The 16,673-nt window shown below is 41.5% G+C and overlaps 2 protein-coding genes across 3 annotated transcripts; one reads left to right on the top strand and one right to left on the bottom strand.

Moving 5' to 3' along the window:
* Window positions 1–2,238: 2,238 nt before the first annotated feature.
* On the bottom strand, window positions 2,239–6,617 carry klhl31 (kelch-like family member 31). Of its 2 annotated transcripts, none has more exons than XM_061039627.1 (3): window positions 6,485–6,617; window positions 4,060–5,265; window positions 2,239–3,954 (listed from the first exon to the last, which is right to left on the bottom strand). In XM_061039627.1, the coding sequence occupies exons 2-3, from the start codon at window positions 5,232–5,234 to the stop codon at window positions 3,222–3,224; spliced, it is 1,908 nt and encodes a 635-aa protein (XP_060895610.1). In that variant the 5' UTR covers window positions 5,235–5,265; window positions 6,485–6,617; the 3' UTR covers window positions 2,239–3,221. The 2 variants fall into 2 exon arrangements, with proteins under 2 accessions (XP_060895610.1, XP_060895609.1); XM_061039626.1 differs by having other exon boundaries at window positions 4,060–5,262; window positions 6,485–6,585.
* Window positions 6,618–8,126: 1,509 nt separating this feature from the next.
* On the top strand, window positions 8,127–14,901 carry eloal (elongin A, like). Its single transcript, XM_061039625.1, has 11 exons — window positions 8,127–8,261; window positions 9,211–9,267; window positions 9,362–9,474; window positions 9,571–10,453; window positions 10,541–10,640; window positions 10,739–10,900; window positions 10,990–11,087; window positions 11,301–11,481; window positions 12,671–12,785; window positions 14,420–14,526; window positions 14,636–14,901. Exons 1-11 carry the CDS (start codon window positions 8,184–8,186, stop codon window positions 14,695–14,697), a joined length of 1,956 nt encoding a protein of 651 aa, XP_060895608.1. The 5' UTR covers window positions 8,127–8,183; the 3' UTR covers window positions 14,698–14,901.
* Window positions 14,902–16,673: the final 1,772 nt, after the last annotated feature.

Genomic DNA, 16,673 nt, shown 5'->3' with positions numbered 1-16,673 from the left:
ATCTTTAAGTTTCCCTTTTAAATTACATCTGCATAACCCCGGGCGAGCCAGTGTCCACAAAGCAGTAATTGAAAAGAACTTGAAAGAGGCACAGGGTAGCCCACTCAAATGTAAGAGGTAGCAACCAAATACTTGTTCCCTTAATGATTTCCTTTTTTCAGGTAATCAGAGGGATCAGACATGAAAAATAAAGTTTGATATACGCAAATAATGCTGAAAAAACGTTATAAAATGATGAATACTTATGATCTACTTGTGGTCCCAAGGCTTACACTCAATTGGGTAAAATATCAGTGCGTAAAAAAAAGAGTAGGGACCTGTATTGTCTTGTTTCAGAGTTCTTTGTCTTTTTAATCCAAGCTACGATAACGGATGAGTCATGGTTACAACTTCGGTGTGGGAAGGACCGGCATATCAGGAGTATAATATATATATAATATATATAGTAAGTTAAACCCTACATAGTATACAAAAGATGAACGTAATGATGACACAGCATTTGTGTTTTATTTTCTTTTTTCTGGGGCGTGTGTGTTTCTGTGTGTGTGTGTGTGTGTGGCTTATAGGTCATTAAACTTTATTGACATCTGCCCTGAAGAAAGGATGTGATTCAACAGAGACAAAAGAGAAGTTTGATTGATCTCTTTTGACAAGTTTCTTTCACACGTATGGGAGTTATTTTGTTAGATGTCACTTCAACTTTTTGGTTCACAGACGTTATGAAACCGCTGACATTAATGCATTATGATTAAAGAAGGGGACATTTCCAAAGAATCCACCAAAGCTAACGTGTTTATACAGCTCAGTAAAGTAAGACCAAAGATCAATTGGGAAGGAAACACTTTTTTAAATATTTTAATGGTATTCAAACATATTTTCAGGGTGTACAGGAGCCTGACTGCTGTTTTTTAAAGGCCACTACAATACTGATTTTAGATTAGAACAATTAAACTATTTAGATATGTAGGAAGATTGAAAAACATTCCAAGTTTTTGATAATTTCCAGTGATTTATGCACCTTTTTTGTGCACCCCTAAGGCTCCACAAAAGTATAGTTTTTGTGTCCTTTCCCACCTCAACTCCAAAGCGGTGTTGCAATTGCCCTGCACTAGTGATATGCACGACAAATACACCCAGCTTATAGCTTCCCACAACCAGCAAGTTAAGTTTAAACCCCAGAAATCCTAAACTGCCTCAGAAGTTGTTTTAAACAGAAGGACGCTTCATTTTAACATTGTATTGATTATTGTTGATTCAAGTGTTCCTTTTCTCTTGTTTTGTATGTTAAGATAATAATAAAAGCCTAATGCAGTAAACCACACACGAGAGGACACATGTGGTCCACCGGTGCACGTGCTAGGAAGTATTTGACCTTCCCTTTTTTTTTCCCCTTTGAGCCCGCCTACTTCAGATCCATGGAGACAAAAACAAAACAAAACAAAACCTATGAAGTGAAAGGTCAAAACTCAAAATCTACCGATCAAATCAAATGGGGAAAACGTATAAAAAAAATAGGTTTTCAGATCCTGAAACTATTTCTTTAATAACTTCACTGTTAGGGTTAGTTACAGCTCTGTTTCTCTAAAATTTACAAGCACGTGATTGGCTGACAGAATTACCTTGATAGCTGCTTGTTAGAAAGCAAATAAAACTGGTAGTGAATAGAAAGGATACCTCAATGATGCTTTCAGTAATAGTGAAAAGCTCTTTCATGCACTCATTTAGCTCATATTACTGAAGCCCTGTTTCCTTGCACACACTATGCAAAGTATGTTGACAGAACTAATCGCCAGCTCAGCTCTGCTCTCTCTTTTGCTGTTGTATTCTCTTTACGCTAGATTACAGGCAGACTTTAAAGCTATATTAGTAGCATGAATCTCCCTTGGGGTCAATGAAATTCAGGGTGAGTCCAATTTAGTTGTGTACAAAAACACCAGCCAGCTATCCACAAATATTTAGGAAAATGTACCGAAAAAATGTGGGGAGATATGTGAAATATACACGATTTTTAAGAGTCTCTTGGATTCACATAAACATGATTTATGACCTTTGAAATCAGCAAGAAAAGACAGGAGGTCAGGCGTGCAAATCTCAAAGGAAATAAATGATCTCAAAAAGTCCTTCCTCCAAACTCATGAGAGTTTGATGATCGAGGTCAAAAACTAACATGTACCTAGTAATTATATGTTTACCCCCTTTCAGATGAAATGATTTAAAATAAAGAACCATGGCGCAGAGTAGCTTACACTTCATTTCTTTAATTTAAAAACAAAAAAACAAAAAGAATCAAAAGACATGAGCATTCAGGGAATTCATACACAGATCTCCAGGAAAGCTCAGGCTAAATACATCATTCCCATAAGTTATATTTTTCTTTTTCTTTTTTACAAAATAGTTTATATCCATCACATCCAAACCCGTTCAACCTTCAACATCATCCCAACATTTTCCCAACAGAATTCCCGATAGTGTTTACAGCGATCACACAACACAGCTGAGTGTACTGTCCATGATACACTGTGTTTCCTGTGTTTTGAACTCTAATCATGATCCACACCCACACCTGGCAGGTGATGCCAACACTTTATCCAGCTCCAGTTTATTCCCCCGTTTATTACTCTGGTCAAGTATTTGAAAATCACAGTAACTACAGTCACCATTAACAAGACTGTCACAAAAACCTTCAATATTAACAACTGTGTATTTAAATTCTGTCTTCTATTAAATTCATCCACTTTGTAAAAAAAATACAGTTGCAGATTAACCTTGATAGCGGCATTGTTTGCCTTTATATTTGTAATTATTGGGTTGTAAATAACATTGTATTTGCTGTATAAAAAAGGTTGATTGAAGTCAACACCACTGACTGTACGGTGGCCGACAGGTGCAAGCTTTTGACAACGGCTGAAACGACTTATATTAAGACAAAAGTGTAGCATGTTCAGAAATGCTGCAAATTAGTGATTTACTTAATGTGAGTCATTTCAGCCATTGCCGAGCGCTTGCACATGTTGAAAGACGTGGTATGATTGGCCCCCAAAAGAAATTTCAGTCTAAAAATTATGAAATCCTAGCATTTTATTCAGTTTTGTTATCCAAAGAAAGTTGCATTTTATTTAAAAAAAAGGGACAACTTACAGAGTCTGGAATAAAGATTTTTGCCACAGAATAGCTGGAGACCTTTAGATATGTAAACTACACCACTACTTTCACCTTATGCTTTATATACTGACTGGTGCAGAAGATGCTGAACTGGCTCTGGACTCTCGTGTTTTCCGCGTGGGGATGGTGACCACACAGCATGAAATGCCGACTGTAGCTTCTGGCAGCTCGTCGTCCTCAGTCCATTCGTTGAGGTCAGGGTTGTAAACCTGAATGCATTTCTTGTACTTCTTCTCGCCCTCGTTCCAGCCCCCGAGGAGATACACCTTGTTGTTTAGAGTGGAAATACCTGCTGTGCTCACACCTGTGAGAAGAGGCGTACAGTAGCTCCACTGCCCGTTTTGAGGGTTGTAAGACTCGACGGCGAGGACATCCACCCTCTCCCCGCGACCTCCCAGCTGACTGCCGCCGAAGACGTAGGCGCGGTCGCCCAGCGTGGCGGCGCAGTGCCAGCCTCGAGGTGTGCTCAGGCTGCTCTTGTCCTGCCAGGAGTCGGTCGACGGGTCGTATGAGCACACGGCTCTGGAGTAGGCGTTGTTGATGTAACCTCCTGACACAAGGATCTTGCCGTCTACGAGGGAGCTTCCGTGGCAGCAGCGGGGCACCTCCATGGGCGCCTTCATCTGCCACTGGTTGGACGAGGGCACGTAGCACTCCACCGAGGCCTGAACACCATCTCCATTCCGCCCTCCGATGGCGAACAAGAGACCATTGAAGGTGTTGAGACTGAAGTGGGTACGCCTCTGGATCATGTTGCTCAAGTGGTTCCAAGTGTTGAATCTTGGGTCGTATCTAAAGGGAGAGAGATTGGAGGTTATTTTTTAAATTCTACAGCAGCTTCTACAACACATTTGTTAAAAAAATAAATAAAAAAAAAAGGGTGAGAATGGTTCTTACCTGCAGAAGTTGCTGACAGCATGCTTGGCCTGGTTTCTTGCATCATTCTGGTCCTCACCACCTGCTACGTAAAGGAAGCCATCCAAGACTGCAACGCACTGATTGAAGCTCTTTGCGGGCATTTCCGTCAACTTATTCCACACATTATCTGAATCTCTGTAGAGCACATCTTTGCTGAGAGATTTCTCCGTCAAGGCCGGGCGTCCGCCAACTGTGAGAACCACCCTCAGGCCGCCGCGTACCTTCGTTCTCCGTGACTGGAGGATGTTCTGCTGGAACGGCAGCAGGTGGTAATTCATGGCGTCGACGAGGAGACGGTGGCACTCCGCGTCCTGCATCATCCTGGGCACGCTCTGGACGTGGTTCACCAGGTCTTGGGCGGAGATGGTGCCGAAGCGGATGTGGGTCAGGAGGTCCGCCGCGTACTTCAACCTCTTCTCGTCGAAGTCCAACCACTTCATGGCGATCTGGAAGGCCGTGATCTCGGAGGGAAGCTGCAGGGAGTCATCGGAGAGGAAGTCGCTGATCTGCTCGTAGGTGAGCTTCAGGAACTGCTCCATCTCGGAAAACTCGATGAAGTTCTCGCGCATGAACTTCTGCGCCGCCTCCTTGGTTTCTTTTAGGTCGTAGGCGTCAGCGATGTTGGCCACGTACATGCAGTTCTCCACACTGAGCTCCTGCATGAGGAAGTCGCTGCACATCTTCACCAAAGTGCCTATTTGCAGCAGTATGGCGGCGGCGATCGTGCTCCCGATGCTGTACAGGGACAGGGTCAGCTTTCCGGAGTAAGCGTACGTGATCGCAGTGGCGAGGCCGACCGGCGACAGGTCGTTCAGCTCAACCTTCTGGAGGGACGAATCCTTCTTCAAGATGTTCCGGACGTACTCGCTGCAGGAGGCCATGACGACCTTGTGGACGTCGAATGACTTTGACTTGGTGGAGACGGTCAGATCACAGAGGAAGCTCTCCTGCCTCATGTTGCTCAAACCCTCCAGCAGGTTCGGGGCGTACACGGAATCGTTGACTTCGGTCGAGATGCAGCTGAAGCCGTTTCCTCCCTCCAGCAGAGTGTTTAACCCATTGATCTTGTTGATGGGGCTGTCCTCCACCAAGATGGTCATCTCATTTATGTCTCCTTTGCTCTTCTTGGTCGTCTTGCTCTTTTTGGGTGCCATGGCTGTAGCAGCGGTACACAGCCCAAACCTTCTGAAGAAACAAAGAAAAAAAAAGTATTACAACCCTGATAAAAAATGCACTTTGAATTCCCGTTCTGCTGAAATATGTTGCATAAATACACTTGCCTTTCCATAATAACATGTGCCTTTTATTATCGATTATATGCCACTGATTAAAAAGACACTTGTTTATGTTAATCTCAATATTAGCACTGATTTGACTGACTTTTTATACTTTTCTCATCAGCTTCAAACAACTTCTCATGGCAGTAGAAACGAGGTGATTCAAGTCATCACAGCTTCATTGGTTCCAAAAGTAAATTGTAGTCTAAAAATGATAAATTGGTGTATATGTCCCATTTGTCTCCATCATAAACATTTGGATAAAGATTGCGTTGTATCAGCTAGGCAGATGGGGTCATGTACTACAGATCTAGTAAGCTCTTGGAAATACAGAGGAGTTTAAAGCATGCCACATTGACAATACTGAAGTTTTTTTTAATGTCTATGTTTGAATTCTTCATGGGGGCCCTGTTGCTCTTGCCTCTTGTTTATGAACTGTTTGCAAACTTTGCAGTGATGCAAATCACCAAACTCACTTGTTGGATTTCAGGGCAAAAAAGGTTTTGTTTTGTACAATCTGAAGTAAGTGGATTTTTTTTTTTTTTTTTGGCAAAACCGCAAACCGACACCTTTGAAACCATGTGTGTTACCAGGTGATGCTGTGGCCAGAGAGTGCGTCAACATGCCCCCTCTTTGCATCTGTCACATTTTATCACCAGTACCTCCAGGAATAGCATCGCTGGACGCCTCTCCCATGACGTTCCTTTTATAGACTTTGAGACATGAGCAACAGGCCTCATGTCCTCTGATTGTTTAAGTTCAAATCAGGGCGTGATTCTCTTTTTTTTCCCATTTTATTTAATCGAGTTTAACTGTTTTAAGTCTGTCCTAAATACACCTGGAATTAAACCAATCAAAAGGATGTGTACGTTTAATAAAAGCCCACTTTTCAGATAAGTTACTCCCAGCACTAGAAAACTTAAGGCCATATGTTTGAAAACTCATTTTACCAAAAAGTCACCAGCTTCACACACTTATTTGCCTCTTGCAGTCAAAGCTTTCAAGGAATATGTGAAGTATCCTTTCCAAAATGACAAACTTCAGGTTTCAGCCATGAAACCCATCAAACTGCCATTTTTTTTCTGCTAAAATGTCAATCAAACATGCAATTAGAAAACATCACTTACCTGATAAATGAAGTTGAGGCTGGTGAACAAGGATCTTGTGCCTCCAGTTACTGGAGCAGAAGAGAGAGAGCAGCAGTCACCCCCGCTGAAAGAGACATGCAGCTAACTCCTCCTCTCTGCGGGTGAGTGCCAATCAAGTATTGTGCAATGCATGCAGCAGGGGGCAGGGACCATATACACCCCCCATCCCCCATCCCCCCGACACCCCCACATAGTGTCCTACGATAGCCCCAAATCGTTTGATGTCAACATACAGAGGGTGTTCACGCTACATCCTCAACATGGGAAGAGTTTAATTGTCCTTTGTTTATAACTTACATTTCCATTCAGTGATGTACATTAGATTATTTTATTTTTTTTACATGTTTTGGCCTATTTTCCTTTATTTGATTGGAAAGCTGATATAGGAAATGTGGGGAAGGTAGGGGGAGTCGAACCTGCGACCATGCCTCAAGGACGATTACTCTGTAAATGGGTCGCCTGCTCAATACTGAGCAAAACTGGCAACCCACAGAGTGCAATCATCCAAAATGAATTACTTTTCGTTGTATGCTATTGTTACATTTTTGAAGAAATAAACAAAACAAGGGAATATCGTATTTACTTTTTCCTTTTTTTTTGGATGAGACCTTAAAAATATCAAACAGAAGGCTCTCACATTGGAAAACTGTTGGTTTATAAAACTTGAAAGCTGCACATATCTGCCTTATATTCTTTGTATACATGTCATCAACAGAGACTTGCAGCCTGGTCCAGTTTATAAGAAACATTTATATCTGTCGAAAAACTACATATACCTTTACTCCCAGCTTACATACACAGATAATAGACATAATAATTATGACTAAGACGAGCCTTTATGAGCGCTTCACATTACTCCTAAGAATGATTTAAAGAGAGCTGTCATGTATAGGGCGACGTGAAACTGGAATAAACTAAACTCTACCCAGATAAATAATAAGATGAGCTTTAAAAAGTGATTAATGAACACAAATCAGTTTGATCTTCATGAAACATCTTGTATGTGAATGATATTTGATTGACTTAAAAGTAAAGTCACAATACTTATTATAGTAAACTACTGCTTTAACCATCTGTGTTCATGACACTATGAACTGTATTTGTCCTCGGTTTGTTTGAGATGTTTTTGTTTTTTGTGTATTTGATTGATCTTGTTTTTTGTCTTGTTTTCTTTTTTTTATGGACCCAAGGGAGAATAGTTGTTACTGTGGTAACAACTAATGGGGATCCAATGTAAATAAATAAATAAATAAATAAAGAGCGTGTGTACAATAAGAGTTGTGGTTTTAGAGATTGTACAGTTATTTGGCTTCATTCTAGCAGAGCAGGATTTAGGCTTTTAGGATCATGATGTCATCTCTAAATCTGCACACCTAATGTTGTTTCTGATTAAACCATTAGAAATATCTCTCTTTAGTTGCCCCAAAGAGTCACCTGCAGGTAAAGAGGGCCCAAGGGAGTAGTCAGAACTATTTTTAGTTCTTTAGCATCAGAATTTCAGCAACAATATGTTCAAAAATATCATATGGACTTGATTTCCTTTACATAATTAAACTAATCTACGCACTCTGCATAATAAACTCATGTCATGTCCCCCGGGGTTCCGCCCATTATAATAGTGTCATCAATGGGCGCGCGCTGCCCGGTGTGCGTGGACGGTTGCACGTGAGTCACCGTGATGGCCAGCAGCTCTGATGTGGTGAAGAAAGTCATGCGGTTCAAACTTCAGCTCTCAGACCCTGCAGAGTCTGCGACGGTAGATACAACTCTTCTTTTCACATCAGTGCGCACAAGAAACACGCCGTAACTTAAGAGGGAAAACACCTGCACACCTTTACTTCGCTGTTTCTTTACATTTTTTTTGTGGTTTAAAGGATTTAACGATATGGCCATAAGTTCCTCCAAAAACATCCATGCGATTTAGAAACGTGTTTTAATTGGTTTAACACATTCAGCCATTTTTCATCCATGGATTTGTTCCTTCAGAGTAAACATTGTAGCCAACTTGTTTAACAAACACCACATGGCACCGGTGCACCTTAGGCTTTAAAACAGTTTACTTCCCCCCCCTGGATTTCATTTAATCTCCATGGGGCCTCGCGGTTATTTGTCTTTTCCGTTCCGCTCCCTTTGATCGCGCTCGCACAGGAGCTGATTGAGAGCTGTCTCGGTCACTGACATGTGCTCTGCTGCTTGTAGCCACACATTTTGCAGCACTTTACCACAGGCTGCTTTGCTGCTAAAATTGGCGACTCCTCCAGCTGTTCAACTTATGGCTGCTGTCCATCAACAGTGGAGGTGGGGAAGCTTGTCTGCAGGGTGTCTTCAGCCACTTTTACGCATAGAATAAAGTTGTAAACTGGCCGATTTTAAGTTTCATGCAACACTTAACATACACGAAAGTTGAACAGTAAGTCAAATGCACTTAGGAAAAGACTTATTGAGTTGTATATTGTGGCTTTAACAGACAGCAGTAGTGTTATCCATTTATAGTGCGCAGTAAACGGAGCAGCCTAAGTGGGTGTGTGTAGTTCCCATACATAGATTCTGCTTTGAATGCACAATCAGCAACTGTTGGGGTCCCAAAGCCAGGATGACCATATTTGGCATGTGGAGTTTTCTTCACTTTGAAGTTTGTCCTCAACATGTATTAAACCACACTGAAATTAACATGTTGTCTCTTTCTCTCTCTTTTTCTTTTTTAGGTTGTAAAGATTTTACAGAAACTCAAGGATTTGGAAATCACATTAGACATTCTTGCTGTGAGTCTTTTTTCACCATGATTGATTGTTGGTACATTTTGCATGCAACATTTTTCCGTTTGGTGCTCTGACCTCGTGTCTGTAAATAATTTAGGAAACTGGTATTGGCAAAACGGTAAACTCATTACGCAGACACGAACAAGCTGGAGAAATTGCAAAGTCGCTGGTTAGAGGCTGGAAGAGATTGGTCCCAAAGGACTCCACAAGGTGAACTTAATTTAACCTTTTTCTAGTTTTATGAAATCATAAACTCTACGATGTGTTTGTTTGTGCCAAGTGTTCTGTTTACGTGTTTGAATGCAGCCAAACAGAAGCTGGTGAGGCGTCAGAGAGTTTGTCTGCTAAAGAAAAACCGGACGACCACCAGTGTGAAAATAACAACAGTTCAGTGGTGGAGGATTTAAACAATAATCGCTTAACGTCGCACAGCAAGAGTCACGATTCTTCTTCAGGTGAGGACGTGTGTAAGAAGAGTTACAGGAAAGCTGATGCAGAGAAACGATGCGAGGAACAGAAAACACTAAAGGATCAACGTGAAAGTCGAGAAAAAGGTCAAAAGGAAAACAAGAGTATGTCTCCGAATGAAGTCTGCGAGGAGAAAGTTGAATTTGAAGAGGATAAAATGGACAATTCAGGGGTTTCCAAGAAGAAGAAAACTGAACAGAGGGACAGCAAATCAAGAGGTGGTGACACTTTGTCAGCAAACAAAAGCTCAGAGGACACTCGGCACAAATCAAGGTCTCATTCTAAGGACAAACGTAAAAGAAGCTCTGAAAGTGGAAGATTTGAGTCAGAAAAAGAGGCAAAAAAGAAATGTAAGACACCAGATCCGTCTCCAAAAGGAAGAAAAGACTCTTTTTCATTTGACTCCGAGGACAATTTCTCAAAACCCTCACAACCTGCCGACGTCAAGGGTATATCGAGGGATTCGGAGGACAAACACAGAAAGAGGAAAAGAAAAAGCAAAGAGAAACACACGACACGAGAAGCAGAAGACGCGGCGCATAAAAACAAGAAGGCCAAACTGAAGCAAGGAGGCGAAGAGAAAGACCCCGAGGAGCCCTCCATGTCTTTTGAGTCCTGCTTGAACTATGACGTGAACGTTCGCAAGAGGAAGGAAAAATCTGCAGTGAAGAAAAGGCCCAAGAAATTCGAAGAGGAAGTCAATGTTGATTCTCCAAAGCAGGTATACCTGGTAATACTCTTCAAAATGTAGCTCATACAGTACAGGTATTGATGAATTAAAACTGACTCATAATCTGTTGTGTTTTAGAAGTTTAAAAACTCTATCATGGATCTCATTAACATTCCTTTACCTGCTGTCCTACCTGAATATGAAAAACCTTCCTGTGACGAGTACTTTGAGAGGAGAGGTACTAAAGGAAAGAAAAAAAAATGCAGCTTTAATTTAAAATCTATGTTTTTTTTTTTTTTTATGCTTTTTGACGCTCTCATTTGTTTTGTCTTCAAGTGGAGAAGGAGCCTGATTTCTGTGACGACGACTATGCAGTCTTCACGGGTCAACGACTAAACAAGAAGATGCAGGTGTACTCGGGTAACAAGACCGTCTTCCTCCCGACCATGATGAGCCTGCACCAGCAGTGTGTCCGCACTCTCCAGAATAATATCAACTGTGAGTGAAGCCTAGAGAATGTTTTTTTTTTTTTAAATTTGCTGTGAGTTTTTTTGATTCTTATTAAGGAGCATAAATCTCTTCTTCAGTGCTGTATGAAACCGGAGGAGTCCCGTTTGAAATCCTGCAGCCCGTGCTGGAGAGGTGTACGCCTGAGCAGCTGCTACGCATCGAAGAATGCAACCCAGTAAGACTGTGAACATGAGTACACTTAGTGCACACACACACACACTCATTCTGATTGGCCAACTTTTAAGATAAACCTGTTTCCCCCAGAGCAGCTGGAAATCATTCGACAAACAGCCAAAATTTACCGTTCCGCTCTACCAATTTTGGTAAATTTGTCCGAGCTTCTAGGTGTGTATTTGCTCTAAGGACTTCTTTTGTTTGTTTTCTGCAGATCTATGTCGGGCAGACGGATGACCTGTGGGGGAAACATTGTCAGAGGGACTTTAAAGACTCTAAACTTCTGGAGTATGAATCCTGGAAAGAGATGTACATCAGGCTGTCTGCGGAAAGAGAGAGGAAACTCCAGAGGCTGACCAAAAGCATCGTCTCTGCACATCAAACCAAACCAAAAGGTGTAGACTGGACGTCAATCAATCAATCTTTATATAGCACTAATTCACACTTTGCAAAATCAACCGGTCTAGAATGCACTCTTCGTTCTGTTATTTACAAAGACCCAACATTAATCCACCGTGAGCCACAGCACTGAGCAACTTTTAGTGAACTAACAGTGGCAAAGAAACACTTCCTTAAAGGGGAAATATTTAGAAAAAATCCACTTGTACAGTGTTTTTGGGCATATATTTGGGTAACCTGAGTGTCCACAGACCCACAAAATGTGAAATAAACCCATCCAGTCCTTTGTTTGTGGTCTGCATAAGTCTTACAACACAGAGAAAAATGCTCCGTTTCAAATTTGCTGTCCTTGTGACATCACAGTGGGATTCTGGTAAAAAAAAAAATCCCCTCCCCTCCCCTGATATCTCCACCCATGGACTCCACCCCCAGCCTATAGCAAAACTTTTGAGCAGGTCCGCCATTTTTATTCTCTCTACAGAGGAGTGATGTCTACCGGGAAAACTCAGGGGGGGGCTAATTGCATTTAAAGAGACACACACACCAAAACGGAGCGTTCTGAGAGAGCTGGTTTATACAGGGTCACAAACCTCCTCTGGTGCTTGATTCATGTTATAATTTAACCAAAGCACAGCACAGATGTTTCATTTACACCACAGGGGGATGTTAAATATGTCCTCTTTAAAGAGGCAGAAACCTCGAGCAAAACCAGACACATGACGGACAACCATCTGCTCTTCACCGTGTTTGGGTTGGAAAGTGGGAGAGAGGGAGAGACAGAAAGAAAGAGATGACTGGGGAAATGTCAAATGTGTCTTTTTGTTTAGATCCCGTTCACAAAATCAGAGACAGGGACTGATGTGATATCAAATTGTCAATGAAATATTGGACATGTGGTGTACACATCAGTGGTTCTCAACTGGTGGTTCGGGACCCAGAGGCGGGTCGCGGAGCCATTTTCCGTGGGTCGCGAATGTGTGCCATGTTTGTTGTTTCTTGCTTCTGTCAAAAGTTTTGTACCGTCTGATTAGTCTAATAATATCAGACGTTTGTGTTGTGATTTTTCACAGGAGTTGGTGATGGGTCCTGAGGCTTGACGAGTGAAGAACCACTGGTGTACATAGAAGTGAAGGAAAATAATAATGTTAACTCTTATGACATTCTGTACACTGTTTTTTTTTTTAGGCCGGCAGGTGAAGATGGCTTTTATACATACTGTGGCAAAGCCACCGAGAGATGTGCGAATTCAGCAGGAAATTCATGGAACTGCAGTTCAGCAGCCTCAGCCGCCCAAGAGCAGGTGAGTGTCGGCATCACCAACATACAGAGGTACCTGCACAGGGTTAACACTTCACAGTGTTTAATCAGTTAATCAGTTCATATTATTTAAGGGGAAGGAGCAAAAGGTCGGATTTGAACCCGGGCCAACAGTTGCCTCAGATGGTATAGTCGGGCGTCTCTTAAACAGAAGGTCAGTGGTTTGATCCCCAGCTCCTGCTGCCACATGTCTGATGCGTCCTTGGGCAAGACACTTAACCCCAAGTTGCTCCCGCTGCTTTGTGTGCCGTGTATGAATGGGATTAGTTACTTCAGATGTTCACTTTATATAGCGGCCTCTACCATCAGTGTGTGAATGTGTAGGTGTGACCTGCGGTGTAAAAAACGCTTCGAGTAGTCAGTAGACTAGAAAAACGCTGTACAAGCTCAAGTCCATTTACCTTGGAGGACTAAATCCTCTGTGCATGGGGCTCAACCTAACTGCTAGGCCGTCGGCGCCCAATAATACATTTAATACAAAATGAGTTTGATGAATTATATTTGTTGTTGAGGATGCCAACAGGTGTTTACTACCTGATGGAATAGTTTCAAACACAACAGAACTGTCAGTAGGGATGACATGAATATTATTCTGAAATAGAAATTCAATAAAAGTAAAAACATGACTCTTTATTTAAAAAACAGACAAATAGTTTTCTGTTATCGACCCATTTCTTTAAAACAATGATATATCCAGGTACATGAAGGCCTTATTGAGTGTTTTCACCTTTAATCCTCGTGCTTGCTCTGCTCCTCTTACCTTCAAACTCATCACTCATGGGCAGCTATACGCAGAGTCATAATCTGTCAGACACTCATGAGATAACTGCGGCTGACGTGCTTTTTGGGCGAGCTTAGCCAAACACAGGAATTGGAGCAATGTGCTGGATAAACTGGTTTGACTCTGGTTAGCACAGCCTTTGGGCCTTTTGTTGTCAACAGTCATCATGACATGGGATGTTTTTCTCACCAGCCCTAGAGTCGCAGTATCAGAATTTCAAACTGTAGTACAATGCTTGTAAAAATCGCATTTTAGCAACACCTGTTTGGATACCACAGGAACAAAAATGTAAGTCCTCCTGAGCGCCCAGTTTGAGATCATTTCTTGGTTTTTATTTCAAAATATGCCAGCAAACTCGTGCACTCTGTTTAAGTTGCACGAATATGTTCGCAGCATTTCACTATTTAAATGTTGCTAATATGTTGGCTCAATTTAGACCGTGTCACCTCCTCTGCTCTCGCTCTGTTTGTAAGAGACACAAACGTAACTTTTGCTCCTCTATGAGACGCCAAATGGACTTTAAGAAACGTCCATTTTTGACGCCCTTTGAATTTGAATGGACACTCACTGCTATCTGCTACTTGGGGTTAAAATAAGGAGTGGGGCTCACCAGAGGCCCCACCATATGATATTATTGGGATTTTAAACATTTTGCGATACTTTTTGATTCTATCATTCATTAAGAAATCAGAGATTTTAAGGATTTAAAACGTGGTATTGAAAAAACATATACGTATATTTTTGTTAATTTACTGACCTTAAGATTCTGTCGTTTCATATGCATTGTTTTTGTCATGTGAGTAACACTGTTACTGTTATTTTTTCACTTGTATAAGTGTTAAGGTTCAGGACGTCAGACCGAGGACGAGCTGTGATGAGCCCAGCAGACCCAGCAGCACCAGTTCCGGGTCTGGAAATACTCAAGACCCTCGCAAAAAAACAAGTGAGCTCACAAACTGAGGTCCAAGATGTTTAAAGCACACCGAGATGGTCATCATGTTAACATAAAGAGTCTTATAATCGTAATCTTATTGTTCCTGTTGTTCACGCAGGGGTTGCTCCGATGATGGCAAAGTCCTTGAAGGCCTTTAAGAAACAGCTGGGTCGCAGATAAACCCTCTTATATGATCCTGCTAACGACTGTGTGTGGATGTGGTGAAAGTGCACTCATTCATTCATTAACTCAGGACAGGAGAAGGCCTGTTATTCTCTCCTTTGATTACTCTGTGTTGTTTGTCTAAATACTTATTTAGTTTAGTTTTTCTTTATAACTGTGAATTTTCTTCACTATTAAATGGACGATGAAATGAGCAAACGTAATCTTAGATTTTGTCTTTCCGTCTGTTTTGTCTTTTTCAGTGTTTGGTAGGTTATTTAATGGGGGTTGGCTCCCTCTAGAGGATCTCTAGAAAAGTGTTGGAAAATGCTTTTCAATATACAGTATGTGCAAATTCCTCCTTCTGACACACAAAACTGTTTATTTCAATGAACATGATTTGTTTCCTCTAAACTCTTGTAACACTAAACTGAACTAAACCCTGAAATTCTAAGTGATACAACTAGATACTTTGTTTTTTTACGGTTTATTTTTGGGCTTTGTATACCTCCATTGGAGAAACAGGACAGTGGACAGAGTCGGAAACCAGAGGGAGAGAGAGAGTGGGGAACAGCATGCAGGAAAGAAGCCACAGGTCGGACTCAAACCCGGGTCACCCGCTTCGAGGAACATAGCCTTTGCACACAGGGCGTGCGCCCCCCAGTGGCGATTCTAGAGTCTGTTGGGGCCCCGGGCAAGACATATTTGGGGGACCCTACAACCTGCATTTATCTCTATGTCTGCCATTGTCTCAACGCTTACTCTGCTTCCTCTTTCTTCCTCTTTCATTTTCCTTTGTTGACTTTCATTGACAATCTTTTCACAGCAATAATGCATGCAACGCTAAGCAAGGCAATGAGTGTGAGTGCTGTCAGGTGGGGTCCCCTTAGGGAGGTTTCCTACAGTCATTGCAAAATTTGCACATTCTGCTGTGGTTTCAAGATTGTGGGCCCCTTACTGGTCTGGGGCCCCCAAGTAGTTGCCTGCCTTGCCTGTTGACCAGCAGCGCCTCTGTGCGCCCCATAACCAGATAATTTTAATGCATAACTATTTATTTGATTACCGTAAAACTTTAATTAACCACCAAGGCTTTCATTTACTTCAGTTTATAAAATGACCCTTATCTGGGACAGGCTTCAATATGAGACAGGCCTTACATGATTTTGAAACAAAATTTTGTAAAGCAAAGATGGGAAAGACTAATAAACTGTAAATTCATCGGGTCCTTAATTAAAATTGAACTTAAAACGTGCAGCAACAACTGACTAGTAAAAAGGACTTGGCCTTAAATAAGGTTGGGCTTTTAATTGAAGTTTTATGTTAAGTGAAATTTAAGTGCTGTACTGATTTAATACATTCAGTAGGGAGGGTTAATATTAAAAGATCATTAACTGAAATGTCAGTTTGAGCAACTAATGAACTGATAAAATGTAATCCATAAAACATATCGAGAAGTTATCAGCTGTTTCTGTTTTCATCTCGTTTTTAATTCAGGACCAAAGTGTTTTAAAATAAATATATTTTCTTTTTTGCCAAAATATGATTTCCACAAAATGAAAACAAAGTCCTTTGTCAACTCGCTGCTTTTCCCCCGCCTTGTTTGGTTGTCGTTTGTGTGTGGGGGGGAAGGTATCCGTCTTCCACTTCTCACTGACCCTTCCCGTCTATTTTAGGGGTTTCGGATGCATTTGAACAACTGTTTGAGATATTACAGGCAGGACTCTGAGTCTGCTGCAGCCTTCAGCACCACCTGTGGAGGCCGGCTGAGACTGCATCATTAATCTACCTTCATGTTTAATTCATTGGTCTGAGGCGAGAGGCCATTTCTCACAGGGCCTGTGACTGTGTCTTAATGCTCATCATTTTTAACAAGGTGACTAAGTGGAGACTTTTACATTATAATTTAAAAGAGGGTAAGAAAAGTATCAGAGCCAGGGTGTAATATAAATATATTGTGGGATGAGAAAATAAGTTATTTAACTCTAATGAACATT

The sequence above is a fragment of the Labrus mixtus genome, chromosome 6 (genome assembly GCF_963584025.1).
Source record: "Labrus mixtus chromosome 6, fLabMix1.1, whole genome shotgun sequence".
In the NCBI taxonomy this organism is placed as follows: Eukaryota; Metazoa; Chordata; class Actinopteri; order Labriformes; family Labridae; genus Labrus; species Labrus mixtus.
The sequence above is the reverse complement of the archived record's forward strand: the minus strand, read 5'-3'. Positions and strand labels throughout refer to the sequence as shown.

What these genes read in the sequence shown, in the direction of transcription:
- klhl31 (XM_061039627.1), bottom strand. Translation starts at nt 5,234, where the DNA reads ATGGCACCCAAAAAGAGCAAGACGACCAAGAAGAGCAAAGGAGACATA. An exon ending in GCTGTCAGCAACTTCTGCAG is followed by an intron (nt 3,955 to 4,059) that starts GTAAGAACCATT and finishes CTCTCCCTTTAG; the next exon opens with ATACGACCCAAGATTCAACA.
- eloal (XM_061039625.1), top strand. Translation starts at nt 8,184, where the DNA reads ATGGCCAGCAGCTCTGATGTGGTGAAGAAAGTCATGCGGTTCAAACTT. An exon ending in ACCCTGCAGAGTCTGCGACG is followed by an intron (nt 8,262 to 9,210) that starts GTAGATACAACT and finishes TTTCTTTTTTAG; the next exon opens with GTTGTAAAGATTTTACAGAA. An exon ending in TCTCCAGAATAATATCAACT is followed by an intron (nt 10,901 to 10,989) that starts GTGAGTGAAGCC and finishes TCTCTTCTTCAG; the next exon opens with TGCTGTATGAAACCGGAGGA.